This window comes from Crinia signifera, chromosome 8, assembly GCF_055691185.1.
Source record: "Crinia signifera chromosome 8, ASM5569118v1, whole genome shotgun sequence".
Taxonomy (NCBI): domain Eukaryota; kingdom Metazoa; phylum Chordata; class Amphibia; order Anura; family Myobatrachidae; genus Crinia; species Crinia signifera.
Window position 1 is genome coordinate 125025804 of NC_139224.1, and position 20597 is coordinate 125046400.

Sequence of the window (20597 nt, forward strand, 5' to 3'; positions counted from 1 at the left end):
ATGGTTTACATACATCTCCAATGGTGGGACTGCTGCACTGCACGTATGCAGCACGGTACTGTGGTGCACAGATCATTATGTAAAGTTAATCTGTTAAATATTCATTTTCCTACTCCCAGGATAGGCAGAACATGCTCACAAGAGTATACAAAGAATAGAGACCCTAGGCTGGAGAGGCGCTCTCTCTCTGATCTATTATCTGCTGATGTGTATTGTTGCGGTTGTCTGCTACTGTGTGTCACACTGCCTGACAGGCAGCAGCTTGAAACCCCTTTCATCCCCCTTGTGAAACTATCAGGGAGCGGTTCCTGAAAAGGGGGTAGAGCTATACACACCTGAGGAGGCGGAACTACAGGTGGAAAGAACTGCTACCATATGTAGAAGCAGCACAACTACTGTGGGCATGTGTATAAAGGGCGTAACTATTGTGGGAATTGTGTATAAGCAGCACTACTACAATGAGCATTATGTGTGTAAGTGCTGCAATTACTGGAGGCATTATTCAGTATAGGTGCCATTACTACTGTGGGCATTATGTGTATAAGGTTCGCTACTTCTGTGGGCATTAAGTGTATAAGGGGCACTACTACTGAAGGAATTATGTGTATAATCAGCACTACTACTGTGGGCATTATGTAAGTGCCGCTAATACTGGAGGCATTATACAGTATGTATAAGCGCCATTATTACTGTGGGCATTATGTGTATAAGGTACGCTATTACTGGGAGAATTATGTGTATAAAGGGGCACTACTACTGGAGGCATTGTGTGTATAAGTGGTGTAATTACAGAAGGCATTATTACATGTATAAGGGGTGCCACCACTGTGAGCATTACAGTATGTGTGTAAGCTCCAATGCTACTGTGGGCATTATGGGCCTTATTCTAGTTCACTCTTTCTGACAAAACCATGTGCACTGCAGGTGGGGCAGATGTTACTTGTGCAGAGAGAATTAGATTTGGGTGGGGTTTTACTTCAAAGTGAGATCTATATTTCAGTGTAAAAATAAAGAAGCCAGTATTTACCCTGCACAGAAGTAAAATAATACACCCAAATCTAATTCTCTCTGCACATTTTACATCTGCCCCACCTGCAGTGCACATGGTTTTGTCCATCTGAGAAGGATTTTGTCAGAAAGAGAGAACAAGAATAAGGCCCTTTGTGTATAAGTTACCATACTACTGGGAGCATCCTGTGTATAAGGGGTGCCTTTATTGTGGGCATTACTATGTGTATAAGGGATGCTACTACTGCAAGCATTATGTGTATAATGGGTGCTATTTCTGAGGGCATTATGTGTATGAGGGGTGCTACTACTGAGGCTATTATTATGTGTATATGGGGTGCCTTTCCTGTGGGAATTATTAATGTGTATGTGTATAAAGGGGGCTGGTGCTACAGGATCCTTTGTACTGTAAATACTTAAATGTCCATTGACTTAATATAGGCTTGATACCTGTGATCTGCTAGGACCAGTATTTTCTGGGTATAATACTTGTATATTTTTGATATGGTTTATGGTTTGCATAATGACTGATTTGAATCAATTCATTCTGCCACAGTGGTCCGCTGGATATAAGTGGAAAGACTTTTGAAAAGGGTCAAAGCAATCTTAAATATCCCCAGGTCCACAAAATATATATATATATATTTTTTTTCATTAAAGTTGAGTGGAGTTTCAAGATCCCAATTATAAAATGGAGACTACTATCTTGAGTGCTCATTGGGACGCGTGCCTGTGTTGTGATATAACACATGAGAATATAAGAACAAGTATAAACTATAAAAATACTCTAAGTTCATTTTAAGACCCATGAGTAACTTTCAATTGGCCATTAATCCCAGTAGTAATATTTTACATGACCACTCTAGTGTTCACTATAGAATTCCAATTGTCATTTAAACAATTGAGAATTAAAACCCGTCACACACACATATGCTTTAATACAGCGGTTCTCAAACTGTGGGTCCTGATCCCAAAGTGGGTCCCGAACACCTCTGCATGGGGTCACAACTCCATGTTGCTGATAGTCAGACCAATGTGTTTGTTGAGGGGGGACAGGGGATAACTCATTAAGTAGACATTCTCTGCTTCCCTCTTCCATCCCCCTGTCACCCTTTTCCATCCCCTCATTATCCACTGCCTCCCTGTCACAATAGCAGTCACTTCATTTCACCGACCACACATGTGGCGGCCATTCTGTGGTAACTTGCTGGGGTCCTGTACTATTAATTTACTGTCTGATGGGGTCCCAGAGCAAATAGTGGTACTTATGTAATATCTGGGCTCCTGTTTTTCTTATGAGACCGCGTCCCCTCGCAGGGCTCGCTGCGCTCGCCACGCTTCGGGCACGGTGGCTCGCTGCGCTCGCCACACTATATAAAATCAACTCCATGCGGAATTGGATAGTAGGGGTATGAAAAAATGGGGTGCATTTAACATGGGAGCCCAGATAATACATAAGTACCCAAATAGTTTATGAACCCCTGCTCTAATATTATGATTCAACAGAGCCACAAGCAAGGCTTTATCTCTGTAATTTCTTTCTGTAAAATTTTTAATACTTTGCCATTTTAATCTAATGTAGAATGAATATTTTAAAATGCATGAATTAAGTTTTATTGGTACTTCTGTAGTTTTACGGCTACACTGCCCACGGATCGCATAGTATGCAAATCGCATGCAATTTGCATACGATGCGATTTAGCACACCCCCACTATCCACGTAATCCCGATGCATGGCGAGCACAGGGATCCCCCCGACTTGTTCATACCCTCACTATCCACGTTAACTTGGAGTTGATTTTATAAAGTGTGGCGAGCGTAGTGAACCACCGAGCCCAAAGCGTGGCGAGCGCAGGGAGGGGACGCGAATTACTTGACGTGTATTGTGTCCGCCTGCCACACTTCGGGCTCAGTGGCTCCCTGCTTTCGCCACACTTTATAAAATCGACTCCACGTTGACGTGGATAGTGGGGGTATGAACAGGTCCGGAGGACACGTACCGCGTCTGCTTGCCACGCTTCGGGCTGATGTGGATAGTGAGGGGGTGCTAAATCGCATTATATGCAAATTGCATGTGATGCGGTCCGCAGGCAGTGCCGCCGTGAAACTACACAAGTACCACTTTATTTTACACACTGATCTGTGAACCACATTACTACCACCTTTTCTATACATAAATCATACTTTTAGCTAATAGGTAGCACCTCCTCACAACACATTTTTATAACACATCTGAGGCAGCATCAGGAAGAACTTGAGAAGTTGTCTACTTGAGTGCAATCTTTGGCTGGCTCAGATATGTGATGCTGGCAACATCGCAACCTCTGGTCGCAATAGTGATCAGATACTTGATCTTCCGAAGCAGCTATATAATACAGAAAATACATCTATATAATACAGAATATAGGGTACACTATTTTACTAGAACAACTTCAATAATTTTACACAACCCTGCAGCCTAAGATGTAGCAATAATATGTGCAACGTCCATCTATGAATCAGGCACTTCATTTTTTAAACAGTTTTATCAGATTTATAATATGCATCAATGCAAATATTACAGCACTATATACAATAAAGGCTATGCCTAAAATTATTGAAGTTGTTCTAGTAAGATAGTGTACCCTATATTATTTTGTGCATAAGATAAAGGGGGGTATTCAATCCTGGTCGTAAGCTGACAAACTATCCAGTCGACTTGGTTTCGTTTTGCTCAACTGTCAAGTCTTCCGCTTTTTCACAAACTGAAACTGTCGTAATGCCTCCTGGTGAGTTGGGTCCAATGTGGTAAAAAATATGCATCCCTAACTAGTCTTCCCCCCTCAACAGTTTCTCTATAAATCCCTGCTCCGTATAGTTTTGTGCCATTTTGTCTAACTGCAGGTGAGGGGACCAAAACTAGGACAGGACTGTGGAGAGGTCAGAGAATACAAATCAATCAAAATTTTGCAGTATAGATGAAGCCTTCTTCAGCAAGCCTTCTCCGGATGGCCATGGTGAGCCAAGGCCTATTGTTCTCAGCTGCAATACAATACAGTAGGGGATTAGCATAGGATTAAGTCAATCAGATCTGACTCACAATCCTATTAAATGGCTAGATGAAGATGGCTCGATCTGTACTTAGACTGCTGATAGAAAAAAACTGTAATTCAAATTGTCGTAATTAGGACTAAAAACTGTCGAAACCAATTCAACAACTTCACATTGAATAGGTTCATGGCATTTTCTAAACTTTAACTCAACAAAATACCGGTAGTAAAAAAGGCCAAAGTAAAACGTAGCAACAGTCGAGAGAAACTAAAAAAGGAGACTGATTCGACAGTCGTGAAAAAAAGGATTGAATAGTCGAAAGCAATAAGACTACTTTCTCTGTAGAAAAATAGGGTTCTCGACAAAACCAAGATTTCAACAAATTGAATACCCCCAAAATATTTCAGCCTGAAGGACATATGCTAGCTCATGTAGGCTGTTGTACAGTGTAGCATGGTACAAAACTGTAGAAACCGTTCACACAAATTACAACCATCTGACATTTAAACATTGTTAATAACACTAAAAGAGAGGCTACAAACAATGGTCAACAAGTATTTTAAATTTTTTATTAGTCAACGGTTCACTATGAATACTGTTAGACGTACGATTTAAGTTAATGGATAATGCATTCTCTAAATATTAAGTTTTCTCTGAGAAAAGTGAATACTCATTTGTATAATTTATAACTGCAGACAAATTATGTTATTGCAGCTCACTCATTTTGTAGGATGCGTTTTTCAATTATGTCAAATTCCAAAGCAGGGTTTAGAACTTATTCTAGAGTCTGAGCTGCATTAACACTGCACATAGCCATTGATCCAGTATATGATTTGTTTCCAGCTAATTTGTATGAGACGCAGCCTCTGCATAGCAGCATTATGCAGTATAATGTAAGGGAGGCTCTGGTTCTAAGCAGCTTGGAGCACCACTCATTTTGAAATGCAAGGTACATAATACAGGTAAATGTTCACCAACAGCTAGCATTAGGTTACATCATGAAATGTACAAAATTCCAGGCTTGCATCACAGTTACCTTCGTTATGGTTGCTACACTGATTAATAGCCTGAAAGAAGTAGTTAAGATTGCTTAAAAAGATATATAAAAAGAAAAAACAACTTAAAAAAGGTAGATTAATCTACTTACTACAGTAGCTCAGAGATGTCCCACTAACCTACATGATCTTTCTCATTTGAAAGTCAAAATCGTCCATTCTCCTCGAAGTATACATACAACATGCTTTGTGTGTAAACCCACAAACACAATTTTTTAATTACATTTTAATTTCGGCTTCTCTTGGAGCTACAGCCGCATCGGACTGCCACAGGCACAACGTGTGTGGTGTTAAACGACTTAAAAAGTAAATGAAACGAAAGGGTGGAATGTTTCTGAAACCACTGGCCAGCATAGTGCAATAGGGCGTTTTCTTATTTTCTTTCAAAAGTGAAAACATTTACTGACGAAAAATTATAAGGCTTCAAAAATTGCCCATAATTTGCTGCCCACCACAATAAATGTGTATAATTTATAACTGCAGACAAATGATGTTATTGCAGCTCACTCATATTCCCAGCTAAAGTAAATGGCCAGAGCCTGAATATTTTCTATTAAGGAAAATGAATATTGAATTAAAGGACTTTGTATCCCAAGACAAACTTTACAAGATGTGTTCAGCATATTGCAAAAGATAGCAAGCGTTATTTTAATATGGGAGTAAATTCAAGCAGGAGCCTAATGGTAAAGTCATGGTTTACAGTCACTAAATGTACTATGGGGTAAATTTATAAGATGAGAGTTCTAATGAAGATGGGATGTTGCCCATAGTAACCAATCAGATTGTACTTCTCATTTAATTAGTACCTTCTAGAAGATAATAGATATAATCGGATTAGTTCCCATAGCAACATCCCATCTTCAATAGAACTTCCATCTTGGTAAATTTACCCCTATAAGTCTGGCCATAGACCACACAAGTTGTTTGTCTGATAATCTTGCAGTGTATTGACATAAACAATATGATCATTCACATGTTTTGATAGGTTTGTTCACATAGCCAACTCCAGGCATTGAAAGGAGATCCCCTCAATATTTGTTATCATCTTCCCACAGCTTGTGTTGGTTGACTATTGCTAAAGGCCATCTTGTCCTTATGATTTTCCCGATTTCCCGTGAGCTCCCCCGGAGCGCTCACTAAGATTTGGGGTACCAAAATTGAAAAATCTCATTCAAAAGACTGGGCGGCCTCTGATTGGCTGAGAGAGCTCTCTCTTTTGTATAGGACTTTTGAATTCTCACTGCAACTTGCCACCTGCCAGAGCCCGCTCCCCGAACACAGCACCCCACATGCCACCTGCTGGACTCCACTCCCCACCCGGTATCGGATGTGATACATTGCAGATGCTGTGCCGCTAATGGCTGCACATAAAATTTGTGGCAGCCTGTCTTGCCTCAAACTTTGATCCGCATGAAACAGCGTATCCGATATCATACACTTGCGATTTGGGCCAATTTCACCAATTTCAGGCAAAATCAGGCTCAAATTGCATAGTGTATGGGGTCCATAAGTCGATGGGCAGCATTACTTGACTGTAGAACAAATTGTTTATTTATGCATTAAGTCTGTGGGGTATATTCAATGCTATTTTGGCGAGCTATGACGGCGAGCAGTGCCTATTGCTCACCATCATAGCTCGCCCTCAGTTTCTAAAAAGCAAGGTGAAACACTGAGTAAGGCCATCAAAATGGAGAGGCTTATGGCTATATGCAGCGGGCTTGCTGAATTAGCGGCGAACCACGCGGTTCGGGGGAATCTTTGCTGCCCACTGTCGGCGAGGATTTCCTTGGAACATAGAACAGGGCGAGCTGCTGGCGGGTGGGTTAGATGTCAAGGATGGCTTGTTTTCAGCGATCCTAGCCAAAAACAAGCCATCCTCAACATAAAAAAACCCCTCGCCAGCCACATCGAATATACCCCTATGCTTTACATTATTTCAGCTTCCGTTTAGTACTGCTTCTCTGAAAATGTAAATTAAAATTAAGGGTTAATACATAGCTTCTCAAATAACAGAACAGTAGTTTGGATCTAAAAAATTGTATAGGATAATACAACTCAGATATGCAGACCACAAAAACAAAACAATTCTGTACTGTCTCTACTATTGCAGTAAATCATAACTTTTTTGGTCCCCTCCCTGGGAGCAGTCTGTCATGTCATTGGGCCCCACCGCAGGTAAAATGATGCAATTGACTGGTTTGCAGACAGGGCTATAGAATGAGATTTGCATCGTTTAGCCCCGCCTTCTCAATATGGCACCACAATTTTATGTTTTTCGGCCATCCTGCCCGTTTCACTTGGAAGTGGACAGGATGCAAAAGATCTGCCTACTCTTGAGGGGGACACCTGATCATGAATTACCAACAATACGGATACAGTAAAGACCTAATTACTGCATCTGATGGGGTATAAATCTGCAATGTAATGCCCAAGGTGAGGGAACAGAGAAAAACAGGTTGAAAATGATCAGGACCGGCAAGTCAGAGATTGTTAACCAGCTGTATTTAGATCACCAGCAGATCAGATCAGCATTGGAGAATTGGAGTGCTGATGTATAACACACATGGAGGGTATCCAATTACCCATGAAAAATTTTCAGCTGTAAAATTACCCATTTTCAGGCTGAAACACATAGGGTTCTATTTTAGATGGGGTGTTGCTATGGGCAACCAATCAGAATTTATTATCTTCTATAAGGTGCTTAACAAATAAGAAGTAGAATCTGATTGGTTGTCCATAGCAGCATACCATCTGAATTAGAACTCAGATCTGATCCACAAAAAGCAGCAGACCTATGCATTTCCGGGCCCACAATGCATGCTTATAGCAGATTTGGTTTCGTCTGCCTAAAGGTGTCCATACACAGAGCGATGTGCTCCGCACTTTTTGTTCTAGATCACATCGTATCTAGTACAAAAAGCATGCAATGTGCAACAGAAGCGCGCATTTTGTACTAGAAGCAATGTGATCTAGTGCAAAAAGAACAGGCTGCACATATTTTGTGCTGTGTGATGTGATGTGCACAGGAGCACTCATTGCATCACACAGGCAAAATGCACCGTGTATGGGCACCTTGAGGCAGATGATAAGATAAGCACTGGCATCGAGGCTAATTAGATACTGCCCTTATGGTGTGTACACATAGTACAATTCAGCATACAATTTTGACTAGATTTGTCAAAATCACATCAGGACCGCATGAAGATCGCACAGGTTTTTTTTAACCTTGCGATCCCGATGTGCACTCTCACTCAGCACAAATTGAAGCCAGATAGACAGGGCTGCATGGACTTTAAAGAACAGATCTGTAATATACAGTCAAAATTGCATGCATGTCTTTTGGCGTGCTGTGCGATTCGATCCTGATGCAATCCGATCGAATCGGGATCGAATACAACGGCTGTCGACCAAGTGTAAACACCATAAGTCAAGAAGATTTATTTTCTAAAGAAGTAAAGAATAATACCAAAAATATTACTTATGCATGTGATCTCTAAACATATGAGCAGAACGATAATCTGTAAACATCTATATAAAACGAACATAATCACAAAGGAAATAAAACAATTGGATTGCAGCATTTTCCCCAAATACCTGCAGATTGAATAAATTCAATGACATATGTGAATATACCTGCTGAAATTAAGATAATTATATGCTTGCTTACTAAACAATAAAAACTAAGTAAATGAGCTTTTCCCCAAAGACCACTGCTTGCATCTTAGAATACATTTTTGGTCTACTAAAAAAAAAAAAAAAAAAAGAAATGCACAAGACTTGGGCACTAAAAGAATTAACGATCCAAATCTTTGATCTTTAAATAGCATATCTCTTTATATTCCATTAGCAAAGGGGGTGTTTGTATCTTGATTTAATGCTTCCTTCACTTCTGATGGTAATGCATCAAACAGGTGGTCTTCAATAACGAGTCCATTTTTCTTGAGAAGGCGACACTGTATAATTTGAGAAGGCAAGCGATCTAAACAGTTTCCCTTGAGTTCTAGATGTGTGAGCTGTACTAGATGTCCTATTTTTTCTGGTATTGAAGCTATACAGTTTTGACCCAAGCACAAAGTTCTTAATTTGATGCATTTAAAGAGAGTCTTTGGCAAGATGTCCACTTTATTCCCTGTAATGTACAAGTGCTGAAGATTCTGAAGCATCCCGATTTCTGGAGGAATCACTGAAATACAATTATAGCCGACATCCAGGTGCCGGAGTTTCTGCAAATTGAAAAGCGCTGTGGGGAGCGACTCAAGTTTGTTGTTCGATAGATAAAGAGATTCCAAGTTTTTAACTTGTGAAATGGATTGAGGAATGCTCACAATTTTATTGTGCCATAACTTTAAACAGGTCAATCTTTTTAAGTGCTGAAAACTGATCACCTCTTCTATAGTGCGAATGCTGTTCAACTTAAGATCCAGCTCTTGTAAGTTACCCAGACTGAATATAGCATGTGGAATTCGTTCTAGTTCACAATTGTGTAGTTCCAACTCTGCAACATTCATCATCTTTTTAAGGCTGTTTAGCACAACAAGCTTTGTGCCATCATTGTGAATAACTAGTTTTGTTAAATGTGGAGCCACGTCTGTGATGTTAGATGGTATTTTGGTCAAATTGCTCTTAACATACAGAATCTTTAGATGTCGTAATTCTCTCAAAGACTCAAGTCCGATCATCTTATTATTCTCAGAATTTAAATTACCCATTAAGTACAGTTCACGTAGATTTTTCAGCAAATAGACCCAGGCTGGAATTTCTGCAACATCAGTAAATTTCACATGAAGGCACTTCAAGTTGTCTCTTAGAAAACTAAATGCAGTTTGTTCAACCTTAGCTGGGCAGTGGTAGAGATGCAACTCTTGAAGAGCTGTCATTTGAGATATTTTAGCAGGAATTTTAGCTTCTGGAATGAGTTCAAGTCTTAGAACGTCCAGATCTGTGAGTTCAAACACAGAATCTGGAACTCCAGATAGCATGAAGAGATGCAACTCCTGTTTATCCTGCACGTTTCGAGAAAGGTGCTGACGGAGTTTCTCAAAGGTCCACTCATGATTCAAACTGATCTCTCGCAATTTGTTTTCACTAACCTCTGATAAGAAGACCCCAAAACGCTTGGAGTATAACTGGTCATACTGGTCTACCATGTGTAGAAGAAATGCAAAATCGTTTTTGACATCAGGGATGTCGCTGAAGCTGCTTTCCTCTCTCACCTTTTCAAATGAATATTCCTTCAGAGGTCTTCTGAAGAGCCAAAATAAAGTGTATATACAGACAAGACCATAAACACAAATAAGAGCAATATAACTGATGAGAAGCTTCTTCAGCATAAATGCCATGTTATGTGTGCATTCAAACTCCTTATATCCCGTAAGGTGCTCCACATTGGGGGTGCAGACATGTTTAAAACTTATTGCAGTTACAAAGGTCAGGGTGTAACAAAGAATGAAAATGAACTTTACCGTCTTGACAACCGTTTGAACAACGTAGAGTTTATAAATTAAATCACTGTCCTCAACATGAGTACGAAATTTGCGGACCTTCTCAAAAAGTGCTTTAGCTTGTTCCCCATCCTTTTTATCCAAAATCGTCATTCCAGGCACCTCAAGTACTGGCTTGTCAGCTGAAAATTTGAGGCCAGATTTGCTGATCATTGGAGTGCTAGGACTTGGACTTCCCTCCTCGCTGCTGTTTGAGAGGTGCTTTCGGAGGGACTGAGCACCGGTTAACCTCTGTTTATTTTCCTCAGAGTCCTCACATGCTGTCTCAGACAGAGCTTTTGTTGTCCATGGGGACTCAAAGCACTTGCCAAGTATGGAGACAAAATGCTCAATTTTGGAGCAAGTCTTTGGATATTTAAACCAGAAGTTGCTACTGACCATTAAAATAATTGTGTGTATGAGAGCAAGGTAGGGGAAATATTTTGAGTACCACGGGAGTGCCACATGATAGCACATTTGGTTGATGAAAATATACTGTTGAAAATCCAAATTTGTTCGTCTCCCTCCAGGGTCTTTATCTTCTTTGTTGAGGTTACGAACAGGAGGAGGAGTTGGAAGAGACAAATATTCTGCCCGTGCTAGGAAAGGCGTCTCCGTACCAGGCAAGGTACTGTGCCATTTTTTATTCTCCTCTGTAGTGGTAGTAGCCTCTTCATACTTGGAAGAAACTTGTGGATTGTTCGGTCCTGCTCTGCTAGCTGGAGTTGCTGAACACACAGCGGATTCTAATTTTGGTAAGCAAACAACTTGATCTTTGGTCAGTTGCATAGTGCCAGCAAAGATGGCTACCATCAGCATAACTGCTGCCAAGTAGTCCATGAAAACATCCCACCATGGCTTCAGAATCCGATACGTTGGCTGTATATCATTAAGTGACGCAACTTCTGAGAGGGTGAACATTCCTTAAAAAGAAAAGAAAAATGTCAATAATGTGTAAATGACTATCATGGAATTTTAAAAATACTTCCCCCTCTACCTGGTTAATAACACAAATTAACATATTACTAATTCTGTTTTACTACAAGTCAGACCTTCAAAAACCCAGGAATGTAAAATATGCACAATAAATATAAAAAATAAGCACTTATTTCCCTCTGTGTGACACAGACTGAATTCTGTACAAATAGGCACTTTGCCTGGAGATCATTTGACCATAAGATTTACAGATACTATAGATATTGCTGCCTCATGGATAAGATTGGGTATTAGACCTGACATGCTCATCTGCATGGACTATCACACTGCACCACCGCATAGACAGAATAAAGCTGGCCTTGCAACGTATTGTATTGCAGCAGTGTATGGCCATTGGAGCCGCCCGGAAAGGATCACATGCGGTCCTTTCACATGTGATGTATTGCGTGCGACCCCTGTTAACCGCCGCTTGGAGGTGGGTCAGAGTTGGAGGTCGGACCTGCATGCAGATCTGACCTATGACTCCGGTCCGATGCACAAGGGACCGGGCATTGGAGCCGGTGGGATATCAAACGCATCCGATTTGGGTCCATTTCTGGTCCAGATCGGTCCCCTGACACTCAGCAGCATAGTTTATATCTCTATGAATAGTACCTTGCCCACCGGTTTCCTATGAAATATTAAAAGAAGCCACTTTTTGTTGGCAAGGTTATTAAATCCAATATATACATGACAATGTACTGTAGTACAGCATTCCGTGTGGCATGCCTTACAAAATCCATCTACAGTTTTTCATAGCTGTATAAAAGAAAAACTGGCAAAAGTAATGCAAACACATCCGTGGCGGATTACAATGCTCCAGTGCTTTTAACCGGATATGAACAAGCACCAGACTCTCCTACCTCTACAGTAAACAACTATTTTCCATATTAATAAATTATGCATGTAGCTGCTTCCAGTCATATATTCATATACTCTAGGTGTATACCTGGATTCTGAACGTACTGGGGGGGAAATAAATATCATCTGATACAAACAATACAGAATTGCATGACACAACATAGCATCAAAAGTATTCAATATTTTTTATTTTTCACTTTAACACATTTGTGAACAGGTATATTGTGCTAAAAGCTGTAAAAAGATGTCCCCCTTTCATTACTACATTACTAGCACTACTAAATTCACAGTTCAGACCTCTTAACAAGGCTTCAAATCTTGCAGATGGAGAAAACCATGCTGCACTGCAGGTGAGGCAGATGTAACAATGTGTAGAGAGTTAGATTTGGGTGGGGTTTGTTCAAACTGAAATCAAAATTGCAGTGTAAAAATAAAGCAGTCAGTATTTACCCTGCACAAAACCAAACAGGGAAAATACTGGCTGCTTTATTTTTACACTGCAATATAGATTTCAGTTTGAAGTACAACGCCCACCCAAATCTAACTCTCTGCACGTTACATCTGCCCCACCTGCAGTGCAGCATAGTTTTGACCATCTGCAAAAATCATAGCGTTGCTAACAGGCCTGATTTGGGCCCAGAGTGTTCAATATTATGGGCCTGATTCAGGTTGGTTTGCAAAGCACATTTGGTTTGCAGATGGACAAAACCCATGTGTATTGCAGGTGGGGCAGATGTAACATGTGCAGAGAGAGAGTTAGATTTGGGTGGGGTTTGTACATCAAACAGATATCTATATTGCGGTGTAAGAATAAAGCAGACAGTATTTTCCCTGCACAGAAACATAATAACTCACCTAAATAAAACTCTCTCTGCACATGTTACATCTACCCCACCTGCAGTGCACATGGGTTTTGTCCATCTGCAAACCAAATGTGCTTTGCAAACCAACCTGAATCACCTCCTATAATCAAATCATTCGAGATATACTATTTAGGTTTCATAAAGTGAGTCAGAAGATACGATACATTTGTAGCTTCTGAAGAATGATTTCTATACACTGCTGAACAACTATCTTTTGGTTGTTTTGTTGGAGTGAGATTGGGCAAAAAGGTCTTCATTGTATATAACATTGTAAATAGAAGCACTTAGCATATTAGTTGTAAGAAATAAAACAGACTTTCCACATGTGGGCAGAGCTCGTATTCAGTTTATTATGTTCAGCAGATTTAAAATGTTAATGTGTAAATGTTACGTCTTTTTGACCTCTTAGAGAACAAAACACAGTGTGTGATCACCAATAAAAGACTTACTGTTAAACGGAATGAGAGGTGTGGCCTTCCTGGCTTGGGTTATTATGAATAAACATGCGTTTCCACAATATATTATAAAAAAGGTACGATTTACATTTTGTTTTCATTATTTATTGCTCCTTGCACTCTTTAGTTTCATGACCTGGGCTGTATTTACCATGTAGGGAGTAAATGATGGGATAGGAAGTTTTGAAGCAACAGAATTTACCACTCAAATTGGTGTGGTTAAGTATAAATAACTTCGAATTCGCCCAAATATTGAAAAAAAGACCAGACTGGGTTTCCATTTTCTGTTGGTTCTGTCTTCATACAATATGTGTATTTTTCTTTCTTGAAGCACCCATCCAATGCAAATTGGGTCCTTTTCATCCAAATCCGAGGCATCGGGCCAAGGAATCGGATGGAAAGGGCCCAAATTGCATGTTTTTAACCTATGCTTCCGATACGAAGTCCTGTGCACATCGGATCCCACAGCAGGTGGTGGGATTGCATGTGATATATCGCATGTAAAAAGGACCACAAGCTATATATCGCTAATTATTGCATGCGATCCTGCCACCTGGACCTTCTCCCTTTGGGGAAGTCGCAATAGATGATGGGGGGGGGGGGGAATCAATGTAAAACGGTGCCTGAGACCCGATTTTACATTGGCCCCAATGTTAAATGCCCCCCAGACCCCAATTTTCATTGTTTCCCAACCCTGATGGGTCAAATGCCCCCCCCCCACATTGTTAACACCACCCCACGATGAATGCCAACCCGAAGCGTGGCGAGCGCAGCGAGCCCGCGAGGGGCGGCAGTACGCGTCCTCCGACCTTTTCATACCCCCACTATCCACGTCGGCGTGGAGTTGATTTTATTCGTGCACCAAGCCCGAAGCGTGGCGAGCGCAGCGAGCCCCGTGAGGGAACGCGCATTACTGCACAGATATTACGCGTCCGCACCATCGTGGATAGTGGGGGTATGAAAAAGTCGGAGGACGCGTACCTCTGCGCTCGCCACGCTTCGGGTTGGCGTCCATCGCATACCTTAACTTAAGGTATGCGATCACCTACGACGGGAGCCGTGCTAGGAAACAAGTACCGTTTTTTCTTATTTGCAGCATGTTCAACTGGAAATGATAAAAAAAGCAAGAAAATAAGGGGCATTTGAAGGATTTAGAAGAGGCCAGGTAAAATGTTCCATAAGATGGGTGCAGTTTGGGGTGTCACTGAGATGGGAATTAAAGCATGTATGGAGGGCAGCTGGAATCTGAGGCAGAACGGAGTAATGGAACTGAAATAAATACCAGAGTTCATAACTGTATGGCAGGAAAGCATTGCTGAGGGCTTTATAAATTTAGGGTAAGCTAGGTTATACCCCTTTCACACTAGAAGATGCAGCGACTTACCAAGGAATACAGTCCAGGGATCATGCAGGGGACATTATCGGGTTGGCCACTTTCACACTAGCCTAGTCCCTGCATTTTCTGGTGTGAGGGGGGAGAGTTTGTGCGGGCGGCGGGAGGTTGGGATGATGCTGGTGGGGCTGGCCGGGTGCTCGGAGCTGTGGGTGGGATGCAGGGGTGTGTGTCCCGCACCTGGACATGGGAGGATAGTGCATGCCGCCGCCGGCACACAGTAATTGCTGCCGCGCTCGGAGAGTCACAAATGGGCCGGCAGTGCCGGCCCTGACCCAGATCCCCTGAAAGACTGGCGGATGCTTTAACTGCAATGATGGCCAGGGGTCACCAGCCGCCGTTCAAGCGGATGGAGTCCATCACATCCATCTCCGGTGGCTTCCCCAGCAGTGGAGAATGTGCAGCACTCTCTTCCAGCACCGCAGGCCGTGACAGCAAGCCAGGTAAGTACCTTTCACACTGGCCTGTATCCCAGGAAGGTCCGGGGAGTGTGCCACTGAAGAATTTACAGAGAAGTGTAGCAAATGAGGATTGAAGGGGGGAAATGCTGGATTGGAGAAGATAGAGGCAGCTGAGAGGGAAGACCAATGAATAGAAGCTTCCAGTAGACAAGGCAGGAGATAACGATGTTGGTGTCGTGGGAAAGGTACATGACATAAGAAAGGGGAATGATTTGGTATGTACACACAAAACTAAGACACTCGCAGGTGTCTTAGTTTTGCATGCACCCTGGTGATGTCAGCTGCCCTCCCCTGGCAGCCGCATCACTACTGAATTTTCATGGGAACACCCCGACACACCACACCAGCACTGGTGGGTGCGAATGGGACAGTGAACTTGCAGTTCGTTGTGCTCGTTTGTACCCTGGCGCCTACCCATGTGCAGAAGTGTGCATGCGCAGATGCCAAACATAGCTCCGCATGCGAATGTGCAGGGAAGTGAGCAGACCCGAATAAGGTCCTATATGCATACATTTATACATAACCTACAGTCTAGGAGCTTTGACCTTTTGAGTGCAAAGTGATTTTGTCAAAATAGGTGTGAACATTTCCAAACAAACATTTCTATTCACTATAATGACCTGTAATGTTTACCTTATATAGGAACTATCATTTTTTTTCACACATTTTTTATTTGAATTTATATAACAAATGTGAGCGATGCTGGCATTTTTAGCGGATATTTTGCACATCTCATAGAGATGTTGGCACTCAAATGGTTAATGGCAGAGAACGAAACACTACTACTAGTCTGGCTTAGAAAGCATAAAATGAAGAAGATCTAGTCGCACTGCCAATTAAGAGATGTCCAAAACGAAGTACATTTGAGGATTGGTCCTCGTGCAGAATATTTGTTAAGTCACCTATCAGATTCTGTATCTAAAAAAATAAAAAACACATTCTAATCACATTTTACAGCAATGCCACAAAGGGATTGTACTACTAACCTTAAATAGCCAGATATTAATCCCTCTGCTAGTAACCTTAAATAAGCAACCATAAAATGTATGAATGAGAACTCTATGAAATAAGTACAAACATTTCTATATTCTTGTTATAATAAGAAATTAGTTCAAAGTATTAAAACTAGAGAACAAAAAAAACGAAACCATTGTTGGTTTTGCACACCCCCTTCGGTGAAAGGAATATAAAGACACTTACGTATACACCTCCATATCCAGCAAGTTTGAAATGGGTGTGGATCAGTTGGTCACCAGCAAGTTGTTAGACAGTCATTAGGTCGACACCATTAGGTCGACATGCATTTAGGTCGACATGTAGGAAGGTCGACATGAGTCTAGGTCAACAGGGTCATAAGATCAACATGGGTAAGGTCGACAGTGAAAAAGTTGACTTTTTATTACCCTTATGTCGACACAGTCAACATAAACACTAAAACGTACCACTGCGTCCCCTCGCATGGCTCGTTACGCTCCCTATGCTATGCTTGCCATGCTATGCTCGGCACACTGTTTGTTTCTCCCACCACGCCCTAGTGGATGGTAGGGCATGAAATACCACCTGTCGGCTCAAAAATATAGTAAAAAAAAAAACATGTCGGCCTAACCCATGTCGACCTAAAGTCATGTTGACCTACTTGGTGGTGACCCAATGACCGTATCCCGTTTGAAACAATTTTGCTTTCACTTTCGGTTAAGGAGTCCTACCTCCAAGTCTGTCTATTGTTACCCAGTTTGTTTTATCACTGTCTACTATTGTAAAGCTGTAGTGGTCAGTGGCGATATTTCACCTAAGAGAGAGGAGTGGTTCTATATACGGTCCAAAAGAAGAGCACTCTGGAGACTTCACAACGTTTTAAACAAATCTGTATTGAAGGCAGATACTATTTGCCTTCAATACAGATTTGTTGAAAATGTTTTGAAGTCTCCAGAGTGCTCTTCTTTTGGACCGTATATTATTTGGATATGTGGCACCGGAGCAGTTGAAAGCCACAAAGAGGCACACCGTTACTGTGATATCCAGATGGCTGACAAACAACGTCTTGGTCGACATTAAAATGCTGACATGCACAAAAGGGCAACGTTAACAACAGTCGGCACAAGCAATAGGTCGATATGGCAAAAGCCGACATAAAAAGGTCAGCATTAGTTTTTTCCCCCTTTACTTTTTCTTAATTTACCATCCATGAGAGGGAACAGTAGAGTGTGCCGAGCACAGCAGTAGTGGAGCTAGGCACCAGGCCCAAAGCATGGAGAGTGAAGAGAGGGTACATAGTACACTAATTGGGTGTTCACATGCTCCGGTGTCGACATTAATACAAAAAAGTAAAAAACATTTTCATGTGTAGACCTTTCCTTGCCAACCTTTTGCTTGTCTCGATTTTATGTCAATGTCGACTTTGTGTATGTCAACCTGTTGCTGACCTAGACATTATCTGTGCACTAGAAAACACCCCATTACTGTACAGTAAACATTGAGACTACTAAAAGAAAACATTTGCATTTATTTGAATAACTTAACCTTAAATGAGCAAGTGAAAAAAAAAACCCAACATTTGCAAGCGGCTTATTTTACGAAGTGGGTGGGTTTCCTCCGGGAACTCCGGTGTCCTCCCACAATCTAAAAATATACTTGTAAGTAAACTTGTATGCGCCTGACATAAATTAACCCTAGCATGTGTGTGCATGTACATGTGCCAGACTAGATGTACCACGTAATTCTTATCTGCTGGCAAATTGTGTTCTAAACAAAAGTTTGATTGAAACTGGCAAGGAAAACCATGACAATTTCTAAGATAAAAAGATTATTTGGTACACAAACTAATTATCAATGTCGGTTTCTGCATTGGTTTTAGCCATGTTCACTGGTCCTGCATTCCTTTGCAAAATCCAATCAGAGTTCAGGCGGCTATTACATGTCTGCAGTGTTTCTACCATGCTATGTTTTTACCAAGGCAACCACAGTTACATGGCAACATGATGTAGGTAAAAATACTTCATAATGCAACTTTATTGGTCTATACTGTAAATCAATTTTGTTTGTCTTTATATAGGATGGGTACACATTTGCTCCTGAGGAAGCTGGAGCGCTATGTCCGACGAAACACGTTGAGTACTTTATACACCACCAACTAGCACTATACCTTCCTTTGGATGTTTGCTCTAAGATAAACCACTGTTTACTGGACTCATATTGTTCATATTGGACTATTGCCTTGTTCCTAATTAACCAGCCCTAGTGGATTACAATCTCTAGGATTCCAGAGCACCTGTGAATACCAAGTGCACAACAAAGAGCACAAGAGACACTTCTACACGTGGGACACACATTTCCTGCCATCCTCTTCAAATTTCAACAGCCAGTGCATTTATGGAATGGTAATAATAACCAAAATACTATTCATCCAGTTGGAACGGTGTTATCCCATATAAATATACAGCAAACACAGCTCTATTTTTATTTTATTGTGTGTCAAATAACACGATTGGTATATACATTGATAGTGCGGTACTTATATGTTAGTTGGGCACCCAGTAAGCTATTTGCTTAGTTTTCCGCGTCCGCTCGCCACGCTTCGGACTCTGTGGCTCGCCACACTATATAAAATCAACTCCATGCCGACAGAGATAGTGGGGGTATTAGTGTACTTAATATAGTGGGCGCCCAACTAACATATAAGTTCCGATAGTGCTTATATTGTTTTTATCTTATAAATTAAATATCTACTTTTAAAATAGAACTGTCTTGTTATCATTCAGCCAGCTCTGGCACCTTTCTCTTTTTTTTTATTTATATGGGATGCGGATAGCTTGCATCTGTGTGCATTACCTGCAGTGATATGTGCCTTCCGTACAAATACATTTTGAGAAGGAAATTTATGTGGAGACAGCTACAACAACATGCATCAGATGCAGGCAAGTACGTCGCTTGCTATTTATAAGTAAACACACCCACATGGGATTGCTGCTGTAAACATGCTCTGGGTTAACACAGTTCTAGAAAGGTAAACTTGTGTGGATAAACCTTTTTAGATGTATTTTTTTGTTTGCTTTCTCTCCCTGTTCCTACTGCCCCAGAGCATCAATAAACCCGAATAAGACACTATCTTGGCTGCTTCTCACCAGCAGCTGCAGTTAGGAAAATCCCGTCTACTGTATATCTTATTTTTAAGTAGTGGAGAATAGGATTCCGCACGTATGCTGTATGGATTACAGGATTTGTTATCTGAAGAACTTCTTGACAACATTACGGTAAACATAGGAACAATGGGGGGTTTTCAATCATTTAAGGTACTGATACACAGATGACTAAGGGAAAAATGTAATAAACCTTAAGAGAGGAGAAATGGACAGATCGAGAAATTGCCCATAGCAACTAATCAGCTTCTACCCATCAATTTATAAAGTGCACTTGAGAAATGCTTGTTGAAGCATTGACTGGTTGCTATGGGCAACTGTTCCACTCTTTAGAAGGTTTCATATATTTCCCTCTAAAGGTTTTATATATTAAGGTATGGATGGAGAAAAAGTGGACAGAGAAAGTAACAGCCATCAGCTACTAACTGCTCTGCTACAGGCCGTGTTTAATAATTGGCAGTTTGGGGTCTATGTACTAAAGCTGGGTACACCTATATACAATCGTCGGCCGATTCTTCCATTCTGGGACGAACGGTCTTTCGATTGTATATGTGTGTACTCTGTCCCGATTCCTGCTGAGCGATCGATAAACTGCCAAAAACGGTCTTGTCCGTCCATACTCGGTCGGTAGACAGTTCAGTGCGATTTAATATTCATCCGACCGGACGGGCCCATATCAGAACAAAAGTGCAGTGTGTACGCACTTTCGATCGATATGCTGGCCGTTATTGTGATTATACTCCCAAAGCTGGAATGCCCATGTGGGCGTTGACTAGCTGCATGATCTCTCCTACAGCACAGCATGTAGTCAGCCGGCAGGGTGACTAGGGACAGACATACAACAAATAGCTGGGGTGCGCGTCTACATGTAGTCAGCCAG

The 20597-nt window shown here is 41.3% G+C and overlaps 1 protein-coding gene across 2 annotated transcripts in view; it reads right to left on the reverse strand.

Annotated features, from left to right (window-relative positions):
• Positions 1 to 4585: 4585 nt before the first annotated feature.
• LRRC8D (leucine rich repeat containing 8 VRAC subunit D) overlaps positions 4586 to 20597 on the reverse strand; it is a 65962-nt gene continuing 49950 nt past the window's right edge. For both annotated transcript variants that reach the window (XM_083157133.1, XM_083157134.1), the window contains exon 2: positions 4586 to 11496. In XM_083157133.1, the coding sequence (XP_083013259.1) occupies positions 8927 to 11494 (2568 nt within the window). In that variant the 5' untranslated portion in view covers positions 11495 to 11496 and the 3' untranslated portion in view covers positions 4586 to 8926. The remainder of the gene's footprint in view (positions 11497 to 20597) is intronic.